Genomic DNA, 24,502 nt, shown 5'->3' with positions numbered 1-24,502 from the left:
TACCAAGATCTCACCATTCTACAAAGAAGTAATCATCCATATCAAGAGAGGGGTTCGGCAGGGTGATACCATTTCACCAAAACTCTTCAGTGCCACCCTCGAGAACATCATGTGGCGACTGGAATGGGAAAGCATGGGAGTGAAGATAGATGGTCGGCAACTACACCACCTCCGCCTTGTTGATGACATCGTTCTAATAACACCAAACATCAGTCAAGCAGCACAAATGCTGAACGACTTTGACCGTGAATGTGGAAAGGTCGGACTACAGCTGAATCTTACGAAGACAATGTTTATGAGAAACAGCCTTGTTCCTGACGCTCCATTTGCTCTCAACGGAACCACCATCTCCGAATGCAACAGTTATATATACCTAGGTCGAGAAATCAACATGATGAATGACCTGGCACCTGAGTTGCGCAGGAGGAAGAGAGCGGCTTGGAATGCCTTCAAGAACATTGAAGAAATAACTAAAAGGACAAAGAACCTCCAGCTACGAGCACATCTCTTTGATTCCACTGTTCTTCCTGCATTAACATATGCCTCAGAGACCTGGACCCTATGAAAACAGGATGAGAACGCTATTCGGGTCTATCAAAGAGAATACCACGGAATACCACGATTCACTCAAATGAGAGATAGAATCCGGAGTTCTGATCTTCGTCAACGCTCAAGAATCAGGGACGCTGTCTCATTTGCCAAGACATCAAAAATCAGATGGGCTGGACACGTAATGAGATTTACAGACAACCGCTGGACTAGAGCCATTACTGATTGGATTCCACGGGACATCAAAAGATCACGTGGACGCCCACCTACAAGAATGGTCAGACTTCTTCGTCAAGACCCTGAATGATCGGTTTGAGGCTCTGCATGTTCCTAGAACGAACAGATACCATTGGACTACGCTAGCACGCAACCGGGATGAATGGAGGTGTTACTGGCACCCGCTCGAGTAAATCGATGAATAACGGGGATTAAGTGATTAAGTGATAGAAGAAGTTATTTGGAGTCAAGTTCTGGTTGTTCTGCTTATTCATTGTTTTTAGGCAAGTTATTTTGTACCACTATTTTCTTTTATGTAAAACTGAAGGATAATTTTGCTCTTTTTTTTTTGAGCAATTGTGATATGGAGCAGTTGTAAGACACTTTCCACTGAAAATTTTAACTTCTTTTCCCCTCTTGTTGCTCAAGATGGTAGAAATGATTAGGTTAAGGAAACAAAGTGAATTCTCTTACATGGAAGCTCTGAATGGACTGTACATGAGCTCCTCCTGATTCATTATTCAGTAATTATTTGATTAAGACATTTATCTAGTACAGTATTTATGTATTTTTAGAAAATCACCCCGAGGCATTGATGTGCTTTATTTTCCAGAGTGATTTTGCAGTCATGTTCACTTTTTGAGTTCCGCCCCCACCCCTCACCCCCCATCCCCCATCTCATGCATAGTGCTCAGGGCCTGTTCCTAGTTCTGTGCTCAAGAGTGATCCCTGGAAGTGCTCAGGGCACCTTATTCACTGGCAAAGAGCTACATGTGAGACAAATGCAATACCTACTGTACTATCACTCTAGCTAGCCCCTTGTTGATTGTTTTGTCATCAGATTATGTTATGAACCGGAACTTCTGAAGAGCAGATTAGGGAAGAAATTTGGTGATAGTTTCATGAGTGTATAAAAATGAACATGTAAAAAATATTCTATGTTGTATACTGATTATGAGTTGAGATTGTGTTGTCTTTCCTGGTTACACATACAAAACTTTTGTCTTGACAGTTTGCATTAATGTAGTGGCAGTGCTAGCTGAAACAAAGGTGCTGGAACACTTGGACATAGATGTGGGGAAAATAGAATACCCCTCAAAGCATTCTTAAAAATTCATTTGCAGTTGATCATAGATATAAGTTTAACAATTTAAATATATAATTTCTGAAATAAAAATAAAGGAAAAAACTTGTGAGTTAGGGAAAAGTTTTGGTAAGGTGCAAATAAGAGAAAATAAAAGACAATAAAAGAAAATTGTAGAAAAGTTGATTTCATAAATTAAAATATTTTCAAAAAGCAGTATCAAAAATATAAAATAAATTTCAGACTAAAATTTGAAAATTTTCAAAGTTATATTCAGTTTTATAGACTTATATTCAGAGCATCTATATAATTTATTATTTAGTCAAATAAAACAACCTAATTTTAAAACACAGAAAAATATTTGAATAATAAAAATACTAAAAATATGTAAGTATTGGAGCTGGAGTGATAGCACAACAGGTAGGGCATTTACCTTGCACACAGCAGACCTGGGTTCGATTTCCGGCATCCCATATGGTCCCATTTCCGGCATCCCATATGGTCCCCTGAGCACCAGAAGGAGTAATTCCTGAATGCAGAGCCAGGAATAACCCCTGTGCATCACCGGGTCACTGTCCTCCCTTTATTCATCGATTTCCTCTAGCGGGCCCAGTAACGTCTCCATTGTGAGACTTTGTTGTTACTGTGTTTGGCATATCAAATATGTCATGGGTAGCTTGCCTGGCTTTGCTGTGTGGGCGAGATACTCTTGGTAGCTTTCCGGGCTCTCCGAGAGGGGTGGAAGAATTGAACTCCAATCGGCCATGTTGGCTGCTTGCAAGGCAAACGCCCACCCGCTGTGCTATCGCTCTAGCCCAGTAATGGGCTGGTACTGGGCATCACCGGGTGTGACCCCCCCCAAAAAAGATATGTAAGTAGCAAGTAAGACGTGTAAAAAGTTTAATGTATCTAACCATAATGAAAATGCAAATTAAAAAGCACAAGAGTCATGAATACATATTCATTAGAATTCACTTTGGAAAGCTAAAAATACCAATACGGATATAGGAGCAAAACTCACAGTTGCTTTGGAAAATGATTTGCCAGTTTCTTACAAAGTTAACACACAATTACCATATAATTCAGCAATCGTATTTCCAGATATTTACTCAAAAGAAATACCTACACCCAAACATGCCCACACAACAATTTGTGCTCAAGTTTTTATAGCTGTTTTATTTTAAATAGCTCAAAATTGGAAACAACCCAAATGAAGATGCAAATTATAATATATCCATTTAATTAAATACTACTCAGAAATAAGGAAGAACATACTGCTAAATATATAATCACATTGATGTCAAAGATATACTGAGTGAAAGAGTCCACAAATAGACTACATTGTATCATACCACTAATTTGAAAAAAAAACTCTAGAGAAGACACAAAAAGACCTGTAATTTATAGGGAAACATTCAGATTATTAGTTGGCAGGTTCTTCTAATTGACGAAGGAATTGAGTGCAGTAGGAAGGTGTATGTGGTGTGCAATAGTAAGGGTGGTATATGTTTTTTGTGTCATGATTCTGGTGGTAGCTGCATGATTGTATACAGTTCTTCAACTGCTAATAGAATTGTGTATGTAAAATTAAATTATATCTCATAAATAAATGTATGTTTAAATAAATAAGTTCTTGCTTTCAGAGAATGGGGCAGGCTATTGAGAGTATCATACCAGCACATACGCCTGAATAGGAACATCTGTAAAGTTTATTTGTTTTTTCAGGCTACTGAGAGTATCCCACCCGCACGGCAGAGCCTGGCAAGCTATCCGTGGCGTATTCGATATGCCAAATCCAGTAAATACAATGGGTCTCATTCCCCCGACTCTGAAGGAGCCACCAATATGGCAGCGTTGAGAAGGATGTGGAAGGAGAGGCTGAAAAAATCTCAAAGCCAAACTAGGCTGCCAAAACGAAGAAAGACAAAAATGACTATCTGTACTTTCTTTTTTTTAAAAATTTTTTATTAGTGAGACACCATGAGGTACAGTTGTAGACTTAGAAATTTTTGTGCTTGGGTTTCAATTATACAATGATCAAATACCCATCCCTCCACCAGTGCCCATTTCCCACCACCACGGATCCCAGTATCCCTCCCATCCCCCACCACCCCCCTCACTCCCACCCTGCCTCTGTGGCAGGGCATTCCCTTTTGTTCTCTCTCTCCTATTAATGTCTAAACTTTCAATGCACATACACTGGCATCAGATGCATCCATCAAGGACCTGATGGTACAAGCAAGAAAGATCAAGTACAACATCATTGGTCTGACCGAGATGAGAAGATATCAATCACATCACACCATTTTCGACACTGGAGAACTCTTCCTCGGAACATGTGACAAAGGAGGTCGGTGATGTCGGTGTCCTTGTCAACATGAACTTGCCATGAGCGTTGATTCATTCGAATGCCTAACAACCTGAATCGGACAATTATACTTGAATAGATGTGGCTCACTGCCAGCAGTTTCTATCTTTGTTGTCTACGCACCAACATCCAATTATGAAGGAGAAATTAAGAAGTTCTATATGGAGCTGGAGAAGTTCTATAAACAAGACCACACCTTCTACAAGATCATTGTCGGTGATTCTAATGCCAAGATAGGACGAGATCAGCCGAAAACTCCACATTGAGACCCAGAGTCTAGAATGAAACGAACAGGGTGAGAGACTGTCTGAGTTTATCATGTCAACCAAGACCATCCATGGTAACTCATAGTTCCAGAAGGCCAAATCTAAACATTGGACATGGGAGTCTCCTGGTAGATGGTTCCACAATGAAATTGACCACATCATATTCAATCCACGGTTTTGCCTGACCAATGTCTCTGTTGTCCCCAAATTCCAAACAGGATTGGACCACTGTCTCCTTCGTGCAAAATTCTACTTCACAGAGCAGGGAGAAAGGACTGCAAAGTTTAAGGAGACAACTCCCAGAACCACCACCAACTGGGAGCTCTTTGGCTCTGTTGTGGCAATGTGGGAAGATGCCATCGTTGACAACATTGATGAGGAATACGATCGACTGCTTCAGCACCTCCATGATTGTGCGAGGAATGCCAAGAGAGAGCTAAATATGCCTGTCTTTGAAAATTCTTGAGCTTATTCACCAACATGCATGCCTCAGGCAACCGCAAGCGAACATCCAAGCTCGGAAAGCAGTGCAGAGAAGTGATAAAGGAAGACCTTAAAGAGAGAAGAGCAGCAGTGCTGGTAGATGCGGCAGAAGCCTGGAAAAGCATTCATAATGCCCGCCTGTCCTTTACCAACTACAAGACCAAGATGACTGCCTTCCTATGTCCTGATGGATCTATCACATCTTCCAGAAGGGCAATGGAGAAGATTATTCTTGACTTCTACTCAGATCTCTTTGATAGCCATATCCACCTGCCCACACACCAAATTCTGCAGGATGGATATGTCGTTCCCAATGTTCTCCCTTCCGAAATCTGACACACCATCTTATCGGTAAAGAAACAAAGAGCATCTGGCCCAGACAAGGTCAGACCTGAACACGTGAAGAACCTGCCATCAGTACTCATCAATATGCTGGCTCAGCTCTTCACATTCTACCTGTCTGAATGCAAGGTTCCATCCCAGTGGAAAACCAGCAGGACTGTGCTACTGTACAAGAAAGGAGACATCCACGACATTGAAAACTAGTGCCCAATCTGGCTATTGTCTGTCATCTACAAGCTGTTCACTCGAGTCATCCTGAATAGGATTGGCAGAACACTAGCTGAAGGACAACCATGTGAGCAAGCCAGGTTTCAAAAAGGATTCAGCACCATCGACCATATCCACATGATAACCAAGCTCATTGAGGTTTCTCGGGAGTTTGATGCTCCTCTGTCATTGATTTTAAGAAGGCCTTTGATTCTGTCGAGATGGAAGCCTTCATCAAAGACCTAGTCAGTCAGGGCGTTCAAACTCAATACATCAGAATCCTCCGTGATCTGTATTACAGATTCACTACCAGGATCTCACCGTTCTACAAAGAAGTGATCATCGATGTTTAGAGAGGGGTTTGGCAGGGTTATACTATTTCACCAAAACTCTTCAGTGCCACCCTTGAGAATGTCATGCGACGACTGGAATGGGAAGGAATGGGAGTGAAGATAGATGGTTGGCAACTACACCACCTCCGTTTTGCTGATGACATCATTCTAATAACACCAAACATTAGCCAAGCAGCACAAATGCTGACCGACTTCAACCATGAGTGTGGAAAGGTCGGATTACAGCAGAATCTCACAAAGACAATGTTCATGAGAAACAGTCTTGTTCCTGATGTTCCATTCATTCTCAGCGGAACGACTATTCCGAATGCAACAGTTATGTATACTGAGGTCGAGAAGTTAACATGACAAATGACCTGGCACCTGAGTTGCGGGAGGAAGAGAGCAGCTTGGAATGCCTTTAAGAGAGTTGAAGAAATAGCTAAGAGGACGAAGAAACTCCAGTTCTGTGCACATCTCTTCTATTCCACTGTTCTTCCTGCATTAACATATGCCTCAGAGACCTGGGCCCTATGGAAACAGGATGAGAACACCATTTGGGTTTCTCAAAGAGGAATTTAAAGAGCTATGCTTGGAGTATCACACTTCACTCAAATGACAGAATGAATCCGGAGTTCCGACCTCCATCAACGCTCAAGAATCAGGGATGCTGTCTCGTTCACCAAGGCATCAAAAATCAGATGGGCTTGACATGTAATGAGATTTGGAAACAACCATTGAACTAGAGCCATTACCAACTGGATACCATAGGACATCAAAAGATCGCGTGGCCTCCCACCTATGATATGGTCAGACTTCTTTGTCAAGACCCTGAATGATCGGTTTGAGGTTCTTCATGTTCCTAGAATGAGCAGATGCCATTGGGCTACACTAGCACATGACAGGGATGAATGGAGATGTTACTGGCTCCTGCTCAAGCAAATCGATGAGTAACAGGATATCAAGTGATCAAATGAAATAAATATAATTAAAATTCATATGGGGATTGTGGTGGAGATTAGGGTTACACCAGTGGTAGTCTCAGTTTCCAGGAATAGTCTGAACAAATGCTTTTTCTGAATGTTTTCCTCTAGAAAAATGGGGAAATCTACCAACCACAGTACATTTAAGGGAATTTGATGGGCTGATTTATTTCTACTGAGTTATGGAGACTGAGCTAAAGAGGCTTAGTAAGTCTTCTGGCAATAAAAGCTCTATTGATTCTGTGTGGCTAAGAGACTCCCTCTACCTACATCCAACAGTGTTGAGAGAGCTTCCTAATATGCTATCTACTCTTATTGTACAAGTCTCAGACATAGAACACTGTGAGAAACATGGTTAAAGGTAGATAAACTTTCACATTAGTCGTGATTTCATGTAATGTGAATGGATTACAGGGCCGAATACAACTAAGTCTGAATCTAAGTTTTGTTAGATGATTTAGACCTTGGCTCCTCCTCACTAAAACTGGGATTTTGTCTTTGACCCCACAGTTTTATCACATATAATTGGTAGTTTGTGATATGTGGGAAGAATTTTCTGTTCAGCTCAATTTTAGAAACATTGAAATGAGGTTTAAAAGGGATCTATAAAGGTCTGAGTTCTTAGAGATTTTTATTTTACTTTTTTTTAAGGCAGACTGGCTCATGATAGTTTTTATGCTTTAGGCATGGTAATATTGCTGTATCACATTTACTAGCAAAAGTGCCAATATCCCTTCACCACTATCTCTAGGTCACTTCTAGTCAATATGCAACCCCTCCCACCAAAAGCCTACCTTCTAGGTAAACTCTGGTCTATTGGCAGAGTCTTGAGATTTCTTTGCATTGGTAATTGTCTATCCCCTTGTTTTGTTTCTCTATTTATTATGTGTGAGTCTATTGGCAGAGTCTTAGGAATTTTTTGCATTGGTAATTGTCTATTCCCTTGTTTTGTTTCTTTATATATATTATATGTGAGTATATATACTCATGTGACATACTACATGTGAGAATATCATTCTTACATTCTCACATGTAATATATAAAGGTTATCAGAATAATCTTTTCTATTTTTCTGTATTTTGCTTACAAGATATCTTCACACTTATCCAAGTTGTAGTAAAATGCAAGATTTCATTTTTTCTTGTAATATCGTATGAGTAGTATTTCATTGTGTATATATACCACAATTTCTATACTCACCTGTTGTTGGGATACATGAATTCTTTCTATATAGTTTGTTTATTGTAAATACTGCTGCAGTGAACATAGGTTTAATATCTTTTGTGCTTAAAAAGTTATTTTTTAATTAAGACACTGACTTACAAAGTTTTTCATATTAAAATTGTTTCAGGTGTACAATGTTGTAACACCAATCCCATCACCAGTGTCCCCAGGTTTCTTAACATCCAGCCTACTTCCTTGGCAGGCATATAACAAATTCATTTTACATTGCTTGATCCAATAAAACTTAAAGAAATGGTAAATAGAATTATTAGAAGATAAATTAACAAAAGCCAATTCGTAATGATTCATTTCTATATGATTTTATCTTTGTAAATAAGGATTCAAATAATGTAATAAAACATAGTATACTGCTTATTCTTATTTACATAACTAAATTTTCAACTTTGGCATCTAAAACATTGCATTAAATTTTATTTTTAACTTGAACCTTATTGCCTTGATCATACCTCTCCTGTCATAAATGAGGCTCCCCCCTTCTTTGGCAGTCATATAAAAATTTTATTTCATATTTCTTGTTACAGTAATTTAAAAGAGTGGCAAATAGAATTATTATAAAATCAATAAAAGTCACTTTGTGATGATTAATTGCTTGCCATGTGTTTTTAACCTTTCTTAATCTAATAGAGGACAACCATGTACAACATTAGTTAGTGCTGTATTCAGTACCTCATGATGGGAAATTTTTCCTGTCCTTAAAGGAGCTCTTTAAATGCTTCTTGCAAAACAGGTTTCAAGGCTATGAATTCCCTTAGCCTTTGGCGATCCATTAAGCCCTGTGTAGTTCCCTCAAATTTAAATGTTAATCTAGCTCTGAGGTATTCAGTTAGTTTTGTACCATGTTTTTCCCTATTCTTCTGGCTTGTAGGGTCTCATTTGATAGATCTGACGTGCATCTTATGGGCTTCCCTCTGTATGTAAGTTCCTTTTTAGATCTTACTGCTTTCAGTATTTTCTCTATCTCCAGATTATGTCCTTTTGAGTAGAATGTGTCTTGCATTTTATTACTTGGGATTTATTTTTCATTGAAACTCTTGGGCATCCTGGACCTCAGTGCTTGTTATTCTCAACTCTGGAAAGTTCTTATAAACGATTTCTTCAACTGTTTCTTTACATTTGCCTCCCTGTCTTCAGGGACTCCAGTAATTCTTACATTGTTCCTCTTGAACTCATATACTGTAGTTCTTTAGTATGCTGATCATTTGTTTCCAGACTATTTTCCTCTTTCTGCTGTTTCCTAAAGTTTTCCTCCTCATCCTGGAGCTCTTCAGTCTTTTCCTTAGCTTCTGTTATTCTACTGTTCAGCTTCTGTTATTCTACTGTTCAGAGCTTCTGTTGACTTTTTTGTATATCACCTACCATGTTCTTCATTTCTGTCATTTCTGATCATAATAGCTTTTTCATTTCTACTCTCATACTTTCTTGTGTTTTGCTGATTACATGTGCTATCATTTCTTTGAATTCTTTGAACATTCTCATCGTGTCATTAAAGACACTGAGGATATTTTGGTGTTGTTTATGCCTTTGATGGTATTGTTTTTACTCATTGGGCTTAATGGGTTTCTACATGTTTTCCCCATTGATTTCTAGTTTTCTGTTGTGCTGGAGGTGTGTTTTTGTAGTTAAACCCCAGGATGGTGGTGAAGGATTAACTAGAGATTACTCTCTGTCTCCTCTGCTTGTCCTCACAGAATGACAGGAAGAATAATTGTGAGCAGTATATAATGTCTTGAGTAGATCTTTTGTGGCCGCATAAACAGTTGCATGACTTAGAAGCTGTAGTGTGGGCCCTTAACGTGATACAGGTAGAGTGTGAAGGCTGCTGGGACCCACCCAGGAGGGAGGGGCTCTTCCTTCTGTTGGAAATCTGCCTCATATTCGGAGTAGGCCCAATGATCTCAGCCAGAGGCAAGCCTCACCTGGGATGGTGGGGAAACAAGCAGAAGGTACTGCATATATCTTCTGAATTAGCGATTTTCCATTCTTGTCATAGATGTCAGTGAGTGTTAATTACTGGTAATAAGGTAATTGTATGTTCAATGTTTTGAGAGATCTCCATAGATACTGCAACAAATTATATCCCCACCAACAGTGAATGAAGGTTCCTTTAATACCAAGTTCTTCCCATCAGTATTTGTTTCTGGCCTTTTCTTATATAGACCATTCTCACTGGTATGGAGTGATACCATACCTGTTTTTAAAAAATTTGTGTTTTTCTAATAATCAGTGATGATGAAAACTTTTTCATGTATTTCTTTGGCATCTAAATGTCATCTTTAGAGAAATGACTGTCAACTCATTTCCCCATGTTTTATGGTATTGTTTGTTGTTGAATTTTGTTATGCTTTATATATTTGGATGTGATTAACCCTTTGTCACATCAGATGCATAGTGTGCTAATGTTTTCCAATAGTATGTTGTTCTTTTTTTGTCAGTCATAGTTTCTTTCACAGTTCAGAAGCATTTAGTCTGGTTTAATTCTGTTTTTGCTTTTATTTTGCAAATTGAGTTTTTGGTTTTTAAGTTTTATTTTATTATTATTTTATTAGTGAAACACCATGAGCTACAATTGTAGACTTACAAACTTTCGTGCTTGGGTTTCAGTTATACAATGATCGAGTACCCATCCCTTCACCAGTGCCCATTCTGCACCACCAATGAACCCAGTAGCCCTCCCCCCCATCCCATTCCCTCCCACCCTGCCTCTCCTCGGTGGCAGGGCATTCCCTTTTGCTCTCTCTTTCCTTTAGGGTGTTGGGGTTTGCAATAGAAATATTGAGTGGCCATCGTGTTCGGTTTATAGTATACTTTCAGCATGCATCTTGCATCCCAAGCGAATGCTCCAAACACCCTTTACTTAATGTTCCCTTCTCTATCTAAGCTGCCTTTTCCCCCAGCTTCTGCTGCCGACTTCCAAGTGGTGAAGCAGACCTCCTGGTACTTGTCTCAGCTATTCTTGGGTGTTTGTCTCTATTCTGTTACTTTATATTCCCCAGATGAGTGCAGTCTTTCTATGTCTGTCCCTCTCAACCAGTGTTGGCACAGATGTGGGGAGAAAGGGACTGTCCTTCACTGCTGATGGAAGTGCTTCTGAAGTTTATAGCATGAAAAATTCTTTGTTTTCCTCAAAGGATAATCTATAAATCCTTTATAAAGCCAGGTTTTGACACGTAGGTCTTTAATTCATATTGAATTAGCTTTTGTGTGTGGTGTGAGGTAGTGGTCCAGTTTCATTCTTTTGCATGTGGCGAACCAGTTTTCTCCATACTATTGAAAATGTGTTTCTATTTGTATCTTATAATGTTGGCATCTTTGTTGCAAAGTAATTGTACATATACCTAAGGATTTACTTCTGGGATCTTAATTCTATTCCATTGATTTGAGAGCTTTCTTTTAATTAAGTCCCACATGATTGTGGCTATTATAGTTTGGAGTATAGTTTACAAAAAATACAGTGTCTCCCATCTTCATTGCTCTCAGAATTGTTTGAGTATTTACAAAATTTTGTGGTTCTTCAGTAATATTTGTGTTCTAAGTCCTTGAAAAATGTTGTGGGAATTTTGATAGGGATGATATTGAATACGTATAGAACTTTGAATAGAATAAAAATTTTAACTTTCATTCTCCCAATTCACGAGTATAGATATGTCTCTCCATTTCCTTTTGTCTTCTTATTTCCTTCTTCTTATTGGGAACACATCATTCCTAATAGGAGAATCTTGTCATTCAAGTACAAGTTTTTCATCTTTGTTTAGTTCATTTTTAGGAACTTGAAGTGTTTTTGTTTATTCACACAGTTGTTAATGGGTGATATTTTTTTTAACTAGGGTAGATTTGTGGCTACACCTGGCTGTCCTCAGGGTTTACTCCTGGCTCTGTGCACGGGAATAACTCCTAGCAGTGCTCAGGGGACCATATGTAGTGCCAGGAACCACATCTGGGTCAATCTTGTCCAAAAGCAAGCCCTTTACCTGCTATACTATCTCTCTGACTCCATAAATGACATTTCGGGGGGGGGGGGGGGAGGAATTCTATATATTGTTTCCATATAAAAATAAAACATTTTTTGTGCATTGCTTTTTGTGGCTTGTCATTTTATTGTACATTATATGTGTATAGGTTTTTTGTGTTACAGAATTGTTGGTAGTGTCTTTAGAGTTTTCTATGTAGTTTTCATTCAATCAATGTGTAGAATGAATTGTGATAGTTTTACTTCTTTGCCAACTTGAATCTCTGTAATTTCTTTAAATTTTTCAGTTTTAATGGCTATGGTTAGGACTTCTAATATTATCCTGAATATTATTAGTAGTGAAAATCCTTTTCATGTCTTCAATTTGCTATCGAGTATGATGTTAGCTCTGAATTTGTTATTTATTGATTTTATTAAGTATGTTCCTTCTATCCCCATTTTGTTGAGAATTTTTGTCATAAATTTGTGTTGGATCTTTGTTAAAAGCACCCTTTGCATCAATTGATATAATAATATAAATTTTATATTTCCTCTTATTAAAATATCACCTTGGTTTGTGTATATTGAATCATCCTTACATCTCTAGTTAATCTCACTTGATCATGACATATGTATGATTCTTTTCATATATCACTGAATTTGGTTTGCTAAAATATTGATGAGGATCTTTTCACTTATATTCATCAGGTGTATTTTATTGAGGTATAATTTTCTTTTTTAAATTATGTCTCTGTTTTTTGTATCAATAATGAAAGTAGTGAAACTTTTAGAGACATAAGAGAAACATTTGGAAGAATTCTTGTTTCTTTGACTTTCCGGAAAACCTTGGTGAAGGATAGGTAAAAGTTTGTCTTTGACAAATGGGAAAATCTTTAGTGAACCTGTCTGACATGAATTTTTTGGGGAAATATATTATTACTGTTGTAATTTATGTACTGGTAATTAATATCTCTATCTTTCTTTATTTTGATTGATTTTGGGGATGTAAGATTCTAAAATTTTACCTATTTCTTAGGTCTCCAATTTAGGCTTAATGGTAGTTATTCTAATTTGCTATGATCTTTTATATTTCTGTATTATTTCTTGTACTCATTTTGAATTTCAGAGTTTTCTTTTTTTTCTCTATGAATCTAGCTAATGATTTATCAATCTTGTTAATTATTTCAAAATTCCAGCTGTAGGTATCATTGATCATTTATATTGATTTTTTGTTTCTGTATCATTGATTTCCTCCTATTTTTTACTTTCACTTTCTTCTACTCTTAGCTTCATTTGTTGTTTTTCTGGTTTCTTAAGATGTGGAGTTAGGTTACTTATTTAAGCTTTACTGTTTCCTGATATTGGTCTATATTACTATGAAATTTCCTATTGTGCACTTTTTATTGTGTCTTATATTTCCCAGTAGTTCACATCTTCACTTTTTGTTTGCTTCCAGGAATGTTTTATTTCTTCTTCAGTGTCTTCTCTGTCGCAATGATTGTTCATTCTTATGTTATTTAGTTTTCACGTGCTTGAATCTTTATCTTCATTCTTCATGTGCTATTTTTCCTTACCTTCATAGCATTGGGGTTTGAATAATTTCTCTCTTCATGATTATGTACACTTGTTCCTAACGTGTGGTCTATCTTATAGAATGTTTCATGTACACTGAAAAAGGAATGTAAACTCAAATTTGGGAATGGAGAGTCAAATATTTACTAATCCCAGTTCTCCCTTTTCTTCCTTTAAGACTGTCATTTCCTTATTGATTTTTTTGTGTCGTTGATCTATCCAGTGGCAATAGAAGGTTGTTAAAATCTACTATCATTAATAAACATTTCTGTCTCTTACTACCTTTTTCAGTTTTAAGTATATATTGACTTATATAAGTGTGTTCTTCAGACCTTTGTAGGTAACCATGTGCTTGTGTAAATGTTTTTCAACTTTTTATTTTGAGTCTGTATTTATCACGACAGTTTGTAAATGTGTCTTCTTAGCAGAATGATAGTTTGTTTTCTGATTCATGTGGAAACAATGTATTTTTTATTGGTGAATTGTAGTCTCTGACATTAAGAAAAAAATTGAAACAAATAAATTTGTTATCTTCATTCTCTATGGATTCTAGGTATTTGTGAGGTTTGACTCCATTATTTTGGCCTTTTCTTCTCGATCTTTGATATCTGACTGTTACATAGTGATCAGTTTCCATTTGCTCACTCTCATATATCTTCAAAGTATATTTATCTTGAGATTATCATAAACTTTTTTCACTGGGTAAACAGGTTCTGAGCTGGGTCTTTTATTAAATTCAAAGTGAGTAAGCCTTATTCACTGTAAGATGTCCCATTATTACTCTTCTTTCCCATGTTTTATATATTTTTTAGTATTTTGTTACTTGCAAGTAGGGTTTTTCTCTTTTACAGAGTTTTGTTTCATACTGCTTGCAAAGTTGTTTTAGTAGCTATGAACTTCTTTGTTTGTCTGCAAATCTTTGTGTCACACCCTTCAAACGTCAGTGGTAATCTGGCTGGATAGAACATTCATTTTTGGACACTTGTTTCATGCAATTGTATTGATTATATCGTCTATTCCCTTCTGGCCTGTAGGCTTTCACTTGATAGACGTGCAGTGAGTTCATATGAGGATTTCCTTATACATGAGTTTTTATATTTGCTCTTCTTGCTTTCAAGATTCTTATTGTTTTTAACATTTTAATTATGAGTGCATCTTTCTTATTTGCATTAAAAAATCTTTGAGGCTCTTTGATTTAAGTATATTGCTTGATCTCAGTGTGGGAAAGTTCTTGAATATATTTTCTTTAATGAGCCATTTTTTCTCCATTTTCCTTAACTTCCAGAGCTCCAGTGATGCATATATTATCCCCATAGATCTCTGTGGTATTTTGTTTGTTTGGGAGGCACACCCAGTGATTCTCAGGGCTAACGCCTAGCTCTGCACTCAGGAATTACTCCTGTAAGTGCAGGGACCATATGGGATGCAATGGATCAAACCTGGTTGGCTGTGTGCAAAGCAAACAGCCTACCTGCTGTTCTATTACTCTGGCCCTAATCTCTGTTTTCTTCTTTTAACTCATTTCTCCTTTTCCTGCTCAGTTTTTTCCTCCTTGATCTCTTCTCTTTTTTTGTTGTTTTGATGATTTCTTCCAGAAGTTCACTAATAAATTCTTTGGTATATGCCATTCTCTACTGCTGAGCCCCTTTGACCTTTGTGTGTGTATATGTGTGTGTGTGTGTTTTAGTTCATATACTATTTTCTCATTGATTTTTGGTTGAACTTTGAGCATAATTTCTCTTTGATGAAACACTCCTCTATTACTTTTCTGAATTCAGTGAACATTGTTTCTTTGAAGTCTTTATCCAGGAGTTTAGAGAGCACTTATTTGCTTGGGGTCCTTCCTGGACTTTTATTTTCCATTATTGCTGGTGAATGAATTCCTCTGCTTCTTCATTGTGTCTAATATGATGTGAGGACTAGAGATTAGGGTTTTATTTGTGCAGGCCTGAATGCAGTTTGGGGTTTGTACTCACTAATCTGCCCACAGACAGTGATTCTGACTTTATGTCACTTTGGATACAAACTCCTGTGTGAGTTTGGACACAAACATTCCTTCTGCATTTACAAGCTTTCCAATTCAGATGTACCTCCAAGATTAGATCAGCATTATGTCTCAGAGTCCCCAGTTGCTGGTTCCTAGCAGTGGCTATTGTGTCAATGTGATGCTAACAAGTTTAGATAACAAGTGGGACTCAATAGCACCTGTAACACCAAGCATGTTTGCTGTTTCTTAGGGTATTTGTATTTGCTGGGTCTGACTGTCTCTGTACTTCCCAAGTCAACCTGAGAAGCATCCTGTGGTCTCCTCTTAAGGTTTGAAGGGACCTACACTCTAACTATATGGTCCACTGTTCACAGTAGGCAGTGGTCTTAGCACAACACTTCTCTGCCCTGTGCATGAAATTTGCCCTCAGGCAGTATTTTTGTTCTGGAAGGATTCAAAACTATTGACTCCTCTTCCGCTTTGCAGGAACCCACTGATGCCCATCCTGCTGCAAATGCCATCCATAAATACCTTCTCATATGTAGGTCTTGTCTCCAGATTAGATTTAGTAAGAATAGACTTTTCAGGATGGGTTGCCAGTTCTTGGCTGACTATTCCCTTTCTCCAGGGAAGAGATCCATGGTCCCACATCCCTGCTCAGCTCCAAAGGGAAGAGGGTGGAGCAGAGCTGAGCACCTTAGTTTTCTGGTTGGCAGCAAGTAACACATTTCACCTTAAATCTTTTTAGTCAAAGGGAGGAGTAAAGTTAATTAGAAAACCCATCCAACCCTGTGATGGAGCTGGATCTAGGAATTTGAGTGCTATCTGGTCTCTGCCTTTTTCTATAATTGTATCTGCATGTCACTTTTAGGCACTAGAATTTTCTTCACACCATTGTATCACTGTCATCCCGTTGTTTGTCAGTTACTCGAGCGGGCGCCAGTAACATCTCTATTTGTCCCAGCCCTGAGATTTTAGCAGCCTCTCCTTACTCCTCTTTCCCAATGATTGGAGGCTCTTTCAGGGTCCGGGGAATGAGACCTGTTATAGTTACTGGTTTTGGCATATTGAATATGCCACCAGAGCTTGTCAGGCTCTGCCCGGGCAGGTGGGATACTCTTAGTAGCTTGCCGGGCTCTCCAAGAGGTATATATATATTTTTTTTTCTCTATGATTTGTTGCCTACTGTCTGAACTCCACCAAACATGGTGTGGTAATTATGGAAAATGGGTAGGAGTGTCTTATGATGTTCGTGCAGTGGCTTCGCTGTGATTCAGAAAGCAGCCTGGAGCGTGGTGGTGGCTGAGCAGTGGAGGTCGGCTGCTGGGGCTGGGTCCCCGGGGCAGGGAGAGCTCCCACCTGCGCCTCCCCCTCTCCGGGGCACCCTGAGTGAAAACAGCCTGGCGTGGAGTCTGGTGGCATGGTTATGAGGGCCTCATTTTATACTCTATTGCAGAAAACTCAAATGTCTAAACTTCCTACCCCGAATACTTTGGCTACTAAGAACTTATTTTTTCTAATTCCTAGGTGAAATACCCTAAAGATGGTCCCATTCATTCTTCTCGGATCAAGCGCCCTCCCTAAGTGAGCAAACTATGGGGCATTTTGATTGAACTTGGCTTAAGATGCTTATCCTTTAGATGGCCAGTGGAAGCAGAATTGGTGACCTTAAAAAAAGAAAGCTCCTTTTTATGAATCAGCGAATCAGCTCCCTTTTAAATCAGATAATTAAAATAAAGTGAAGGAACATTTTTCAAAATATGGTTTTGTTGAGGGGAGACCAAAAAATAAATAGCTCTTGAAGTTTATAATTTGCTTTATTTCCACAAGCACGGCACTCACATAGACAACAATGTCCAAAGTGCTCCAGCATTCAGTGGTGATTACGTTAAACTAAGCAATGTGAATCATCAAGATAGTTGATTATGTGACAATTCAGAGGCCATAATTTATTGGCTTAAGACAGAAATATCCTTTGGGGGTGTGTGGAGGGGAGAGCAGGCTTTTATATCATATTCAAGCCAGTGCTCAAGGGCCTATTCCTGATATTTGCTTAGGAGTACCTTTCGCGATGCTCAGATGGCCCTTTAACGGTGCTCAGGGGAACATATGTGGTATTAGGTGTCTGGTCTAGAGTTAGTGGAATATGAGACAAGTGCCTTAGTTCCTGTAGTCTCCCTGACACTGGCAGGGGTTGGGGAGGGGTAGGCAGGAATCTCTTAATGAAGCCACATATCTGACCCTCTGTTTTCCAACTGACTTAAGATAGACTAAACTTTCTCTTGTGATATGTGACTAGAAGCCAAGAGAGTAACTGGAATATTCTCAATCTTAAAATATTTTTTTCCTTATTGTAGGATGCTCCAAGGTCACTGTCCTCCCGTTGTTCATCAATTTGCCCGAGAGGGCCCAGTAATGTCTTCATCATGAGACTTGTGTTTGGCATATTGAATACGCCATGGGTAGCTTGCCAGGCTTTGCCGTGAGGGCAGGATACTCTTGGTAGCTTACCAGGCTCTCTGAGAGGGGCGAAGGAATCGAACCTGGCTCAACTGGGCTGGTTGCGTGCAAGGCAAACGCCCTACCACTGTGCTATTGCTCCAGGATGCCGTAGCACAGTGGTAGGGCATTTGCCTTGCCCACAGCCAGCCTGGCTGAGCTGGATTCTATTCCTCCACCCCTCTCTGAGAGCCCAGCAAGCTACTGAGAGTATCTCGCAAAGCCTGGCAAGCTACCTATGAATCATATTTGATATGCCAAACACAGTAATAAGAAGTCTCAAAATGGAGATGTTACTGGGCCCGCTCAAGCAAAATTGTAGGATGCGGCCTCAGGAAAAAATAGGGGTAAGCAAATTGAGTTAATATTCAGTAGCAGATCAAGTATTGGGAGCTGGTTAAGGAGGAAACCAAAAATTCTGATGCTATGTGACTTGTGTGAGATCTGGTGCAAAAGGCAAGGTAGACAATAATACTGCGTTTAGAATTATCAAGTTCCTTAGGGGTCACCCTCCTCACTCCAACATAGAACCCTACCTATACCCAGCCCCCTGTTTTACCTCTTAAATATATCTTGGGCCAAAAAACATTTTGCTTATCTCCATTGCCACACTACCCACTTCTAAGGCTGTCAACTTCTTTCCACTTGATTCTCTGTCTTTTCTCATCTGCAGTCCTCCAACCCATCCCACACTCTACAGCAAGAGATCTTTTCAAACTGAAATAATAATAATAATAATAATTTTTACTAAATGCTGCCATTATTTTAACCATTGCTTTGTGGATAAAAACTAAAATCCTGCATGTGGTTACAAGGCCTTGCCTCAGGATATGCCCCAACCCACCTCCCTTGCCTCCTCTCCAATCAGGCTTCTTGTTCCTAACACTCCAACTGGACTGGCTTTCTGAGATCGGCTTTATTGAGCTTGACCCCACAGCTTCCCTCCTCCTACTATAGTTTTCTGTCTCATACACAGTATAGCATGCTCAGCTACTTATGATCCCTTGAGCCCCACTCCTTAGGGAATTACCTCCCAGTAAGATTCCTTCCTGCCTTGTGGGACTGTGGCTTTCTGTTTGGAAACCTCATTCCCTTGTAAGTGTGCCCTCACTGATATGAAATGCTTACTGGATGGTCAACTCTATGAGGGCAGAGATCACCTCCATTTTATTTACTGTTACAAACATTTAAAAGCTTCTCTATGTAAATATTTTTACTGATTGAATGTACAGAGGGAGGGTGTGAGTGAGTGAGGGATGTTGAGATATCTCCTGGGAAATGGTGTAAATAATTTTTAAGGCAAAGAAAATACTTAGGAAAAATATAAAAAAAACTACTCCCGAATTACTTGGTTCTAGAATAATATAAAGACATTTCCTGGGAGATGGGGAAACCAGACTAGACTAAAAGGATAAATAGCTTTGGTGTTACCATAAGTAGTTCAAGTTGGGACTAAGCAGTAGAATTTCAGGCAAGAAGGAGTAAAGTACAGTGAAGTATTTTCATAGTTTTAGCAGGCAAGAAACTGCTACTTTCCTGGTAAATTGGATTTCTGCAGGCTGGGGAAGGCAGGACCCACACTAAAGAGATTCTAACATGCATGATCATTTCCTAGAACTTAATAAGAAAGAAAGGTGGAGCAACAGAAATAAAAGCAAGAAATAAACAAAATATACAATTATTTGGCTAAAGATATTTTTAAGAGCCTCAAAACCACAGGAACTCCTCAGGATGTTTATGTAATTGAATATAATGTATTTGGAATTGAAAGGAATAATAATCAAAACACTTTTCACTTAAGTGCATCTGAAGGCATATAAAATTGAATTCTTGGTGGTGGCCTATGCGTAACTGAGCTCTTGGTGTTTTGTCCTTGGGCTCCAGGCTGAAAATGTGTTTTTAAGAGCAGACATGAAACACAAGATATGAAATGAACTTTGCCGTATTCAAATGCCCAGCAGTGTAATGTCCTCCTGGTTTGGCAAGGAAAGGGCTCAACATTTGGAAACTCAACAGTGCATTAAGTATTTTAATAATCATTGTTGACACACAAAGCATATGGCCTTTCAGAACTCACTGCATCCAATGTGAGTCTTCTAGCTTTCTAAAATTACTTCACAAAATTCGAACAAAATCAAATTAAGACACATTTCAAAGTATATTAATTCATGACCTTTGTGCTATACGCTAATAAAATATATTTTCCCCAGAATAAAAGAACATGAGTAACTGATTATGTTAATATAAAGAGAAAACTTCACTTCTCCACAAAATTATTTATTTGCATTTAATTAGAAATTGAAATATCTTTATAAGCCAACAAGTCTTGTCGATATCTTTTAGTTACTGCATGTCCCTTGTGCAGCTTAAAGACCTAGCTCGTCTATCTTTCCATCCCAGAAACTTTCGTTGTTCATCTCCTTATGGTTTATATCTGTTCAGCATGACACTTAGTATTGTGAATAAACAACAGTAACATTCAGTCACTTGAAGAAGTAAGCATTTCTTATTGATACTAGTTTGTGGGATATCAGGGAAAATATGGCCTTTGTTGTCCTCCCTCATGTGTCTTTGGTTAACCTGCTCTGCCCATTGCTGGTCTCAAGTCTGAGGGTCGCAAGCTGGCAAAAGGCTGATCTGTTAGGATAACTGCGCTTTCCTTCTTGTGTCTCTTTCACATTGCTGAATTTCTAAATTGTCTCAGAGGTAAGTGGAGATTTGCTTGTGTACATTCTCAATAATCAAAATTGAAAGTGTATGATTTTTCAGTCCGTGTCACAATTTCCATAGGTGATATTCTAGATTGGATTCTGGAACAGTAAAGTAGCATTTGTGAAAAATTTAATGAAGTTCAAATGTCTGTCATTTGGTTAACAGAATATCAGTGTTGATTTTTTAGTTTAATTAAACAAATGCACAGGAGGAATGGTAACACCAGCAGGTCAATCTGTACCTGTGAGGTGAGTGCATCAGCAGTCTGATGGTGCCTTCAGACTTCTAGATACCCCAAAATTGTTGCTCTGCCTTTGGCCAGACCCCAAAAACGTCAGGCAAAGTTTACCAAAAAAGTAAATGCCCGAAAGTTAGGTATGTGGGAGACACACCCACAAACCACCTCGGGCACAGCTATATAATGTGAGGCATGGCCTCTCTGGTTCCTGATCAAACTGCTTAAGGGCTATGATCCCAGAGACTCAGAAACAAATCTTGAAACCCAACGGCTTTTGGCAGAAATGCATCCGGTCCCTGCAGTAGGTTACTGGGGTTGGGCCACCCCAGGTGGGAATAGGTTTTGTGCCTTGGCCTGTTCCCCGGTGGCCGCCAGAGGCCACTGGATAGTCAGGTTTGGGCCCTTAGTGACGAGACATTTGGGGCATCATGGAATGGGGGTGGAGCCAGCCCTTTCCTCCCCATCCCAACAAGACCCTGAGTCGCCGCCCATAAACAGCCTTTTTGGCTCCTCATCAAGCTGCTTAACGGTCATGATCCCAGAGACTCAGGAACAAATCTCGGAACCCAGCAGGTTTTGGTAGGAATCCCTCCAGATTTAAGTGTTAAAATTTTGAAATTTCAAAATTGCGTGGCCACTGCTGCAGCCAAGTGACATCATATGTTATTCTTAACCAGCAATAGAAAAAAAATTGTCTGCTGTTGCCTTTTCAGCAGATCTGAGTGTTGGGGTAAAATTTCAAATAATAATGGTGGGTCTGGTGTCAAAATATTGAATGTAATCAAAGTAGAGAGAGAGTACTGTGGAAATCATCTGCCCCACAGGTAGCAGGAGGTTGTGGGATGGGAGTATACTGGGGTTTTTGGTGGTGGAGAATGGGCACTGGTGAAGGTACAGGTGTTTCATTGTATGACCGAGACTTAAACCCAAAAGCTTTGTAACTACTCTCATGGTGATTCAATAAATGAAATTTTAAAAATTAAAAAAAAAAAGTAAGGTCGAGTTCATGCACAATTCAACCAATTCAATCAGCTAATAAGTGACTGAATAAATACCAGTACTCCTACATAAAAAAAAAAATGCCCAGTATTTTATAAGATGTGAACGGCAGTGAAAGTAAATGAAGAGACAGCTAGGAAGATCTATAGGAAAACAAAATGGCAAAGTTTATTATTCCTTAACACCCTGCATATTTCCAGACTTCTCTTCACGGTGACCAACATATAAATGCCTTGAAAGGAGAGGAATTTTAACACTGAGCAAGAAAACTGTATAATTAGGATGGCAAGTCTGCTATAAAATCACCCAAATGTGCGCAATGTCCTGTAGATTCTTGGGGAAGATAAAGGATGATTGTAATATTCAGGATGATTGAAAATTCAAAGGAATTTCCACTGAAGACAAAAGACAAAAAAAGAGGCAAGCCTGCTATTGGTCCTTCTCACTGGCAGTTTTTTAAAACTTTATTTAAACACTGTGGTTCACAAAGTTGTTAATAATACAGTTGCTTCAGACAGTTAATGTTCAGACATGAATTCAGTGTAACCTTCCCTTCACAAATGTCCCCAGTTTCCCACTCCCCCCTGATCCGCCCAGACAAGTCTACCCCTTGGGAAGGCACAGAATAGTTTGTTTTATATTGCTTTTTATAACAAAATGGCAAGTGGAATTATTTTTTAAAAATCTCAGTTTTTAAAAGAAAATTTGTGAAAATTGTTTTTTTCTCACAATGGTAGTATTGAAGTCATTGTCTGAGAATTTTCTGAGCCATTTGTTGCTAGTTGAGCCTTCTGTGTTATTGTTTTCACTTACTGAGTTTTGTAGGCTTCTGAACTACAGTTCATGTGACTCAGAGATGCCTTTTGATTTTCTAGGTTCAAACACAAGTCCGCCTTGCCAAAAAGAGCTTTGACAAATTGAAGATGGATGTATGTCAAAAAGTGGATCTTCTTGGAGCAAGCAGATGCAATCTCTTGTCTCATATGTTAGCAACATACCAGGTAACAGAAGGATGTTTGTTATAGTCAAACAAAAATTGAGTTAGGTTTTGATAATAGTAAAGGGTACTGTAGCTGCAAATGTGACTTAGGCATCATGAATTCCTGAAGGCCTTCCCACGCCTCTCTCTCTTCCTATGTCCTAAAGTTTAAACATGCTATTCCTTGTGCAACCACTGTAATTTCACTGCATTTGCTTAAGTTTTTTACTTACCTCAAGTACCTTTGCCGTCCACTTCTGCCTTTCCAAATTCCACTCTATTTAATGTACCAAAATGAATGTTGTGTCCTTCAAAAGCCTCCTTTGAACTCACTGAGGATGGGTCTGTACATTTCCCAGCACAACTACTTCTTCATCTGGTTATTCTAGTTTAATGAGCTTGTTTTAGTCACTAAGTTCTTTCAGGGAAATATTTGTGTACATCAGCAGAGCTGCTGACCACCTACTGAGAGTGAGATGCTGAACTCTAGACATTGCAGGAAATATAATAACTCGTAAGGCCAAGTTTGGACAAAGTTCTTTGTTCAAGGAACTTTATAGTTTAGAAAAGTAGCCCTGGCAATGGCAAAAGACACCTCGTTGGTAGTGTTGCTCCATCAGGGGCAAAGGAGATGATCCTTTGTTCATCTAGCTTGATGCCTAAATTGGTAGACAGAGCTGTCCCATGCTGGGAGCACATTGAAATAAGTAAATTTTTAAAATTTAGGAAGGGAACCAGACAGTGAGTCTGACTATACTTCCTGTACTCCAAGGACAGAACAGGGTTGCACTAAGAGAAATAAATCCAGTAAAGACTTGATGGAGGAACAGTTGCATCAGTTGAGGGATCACAGAAAGTAGATTGCTAATGATTAGCTCTGGATTTGAGAGGATGGGTAAGAGGGGGACAGGTACAAAGAGAATAAAAGTTCCAGGCAGTGGATCAGCACAATTCATGGGAAATTCATCCCACAAGGAATGAGAGCTAATTAAGTTGACTGAAATTTAAGGTATCTATAGGAGCATAATGGGAGGAAAGGTTGCAGAGATAAGTTGAAAACGTATTTTTAAAACCTCTGAAAGCCACAGATGGTACTCTCTTCTGTCAACAATTACTAGAATTTGATGCTAGAAATGCTAATAGCTCTTTTGTCTTCCTTTATAGACCACTCTGCTTCATTTTTGGGAGAAAACTTCTCATACTATGGCAGCCATCCATGAAAGCTTCAAGGGTTATCAACCATACGAATTCACCACATTAAAGGTACGAAAGCTAGAAAAAACAAAGTTTTGTTTATATCACAATGCTTATTACAGCAAGCACTATTCCAAACAGTCTATGTCAGAAAGAGAGATGGCAGAAAAAAGATACCCTCAATTAGTTTTTTTTTTACTCTTTATATTTTCCAACACAAGGGTAAGCCGCAGAAATCCACATGTGCAGATTAAACCTTATTGGGAGATGAATTGGGATGAATTTGAGCTTAGGCTCAAAA

At 38.8% G+C, this 24,502-nt stretch overlaps 1 protein-coding gene across 8 annotated transcripts in view; it reads left to right on the top strand.

Annotated features, from left to right (window-relative positions):
* ICA1 (islet cell autoantigen 1) overlaps nt 1–24,502 on the top strand; it is a 182,982-nt gene that overhangs the window by 115,519 nt on the left and 42,961 nt on the right. For all 8 annotated transcript variants that reach the window (XM_056118411.1, XM_056118413.1, XM_056118409.1 and 5 more), the window contains 2 exons: nt 22,904–23,029; nt 24,172–24,270. In XM_056118411.1, the coding sequence (XP_055974386.1) occupies nt 22,904–23,029; nt 24,172–24,270 (225 nt within the window). The remainder of the gene's footprint in view (nt 1–22,903; nt 23,030–24,171; nt 24,271–24,502) is intronic.

This window comes from Sorex fumeus, unplaced genomic scaffold (genome assembly GCF_029834395.1).
Source record: "Sorex fumeus unplaced genomic scaffold, SorFum_2.1 ptg000037l, whole genome shotgun sequence".
NCBI classification, from domain to species: Eukaryota; Metazoa; Chordata; class Mammalia; order Eulipotyphla; family Soricidae; genus Sorex; species Sorex fumeus.
The sequence above is the reverse complement of the archived record's forward strand: the minus strand, read 5'-3'. Positions and strand labels throughout refer to the sequence as shown.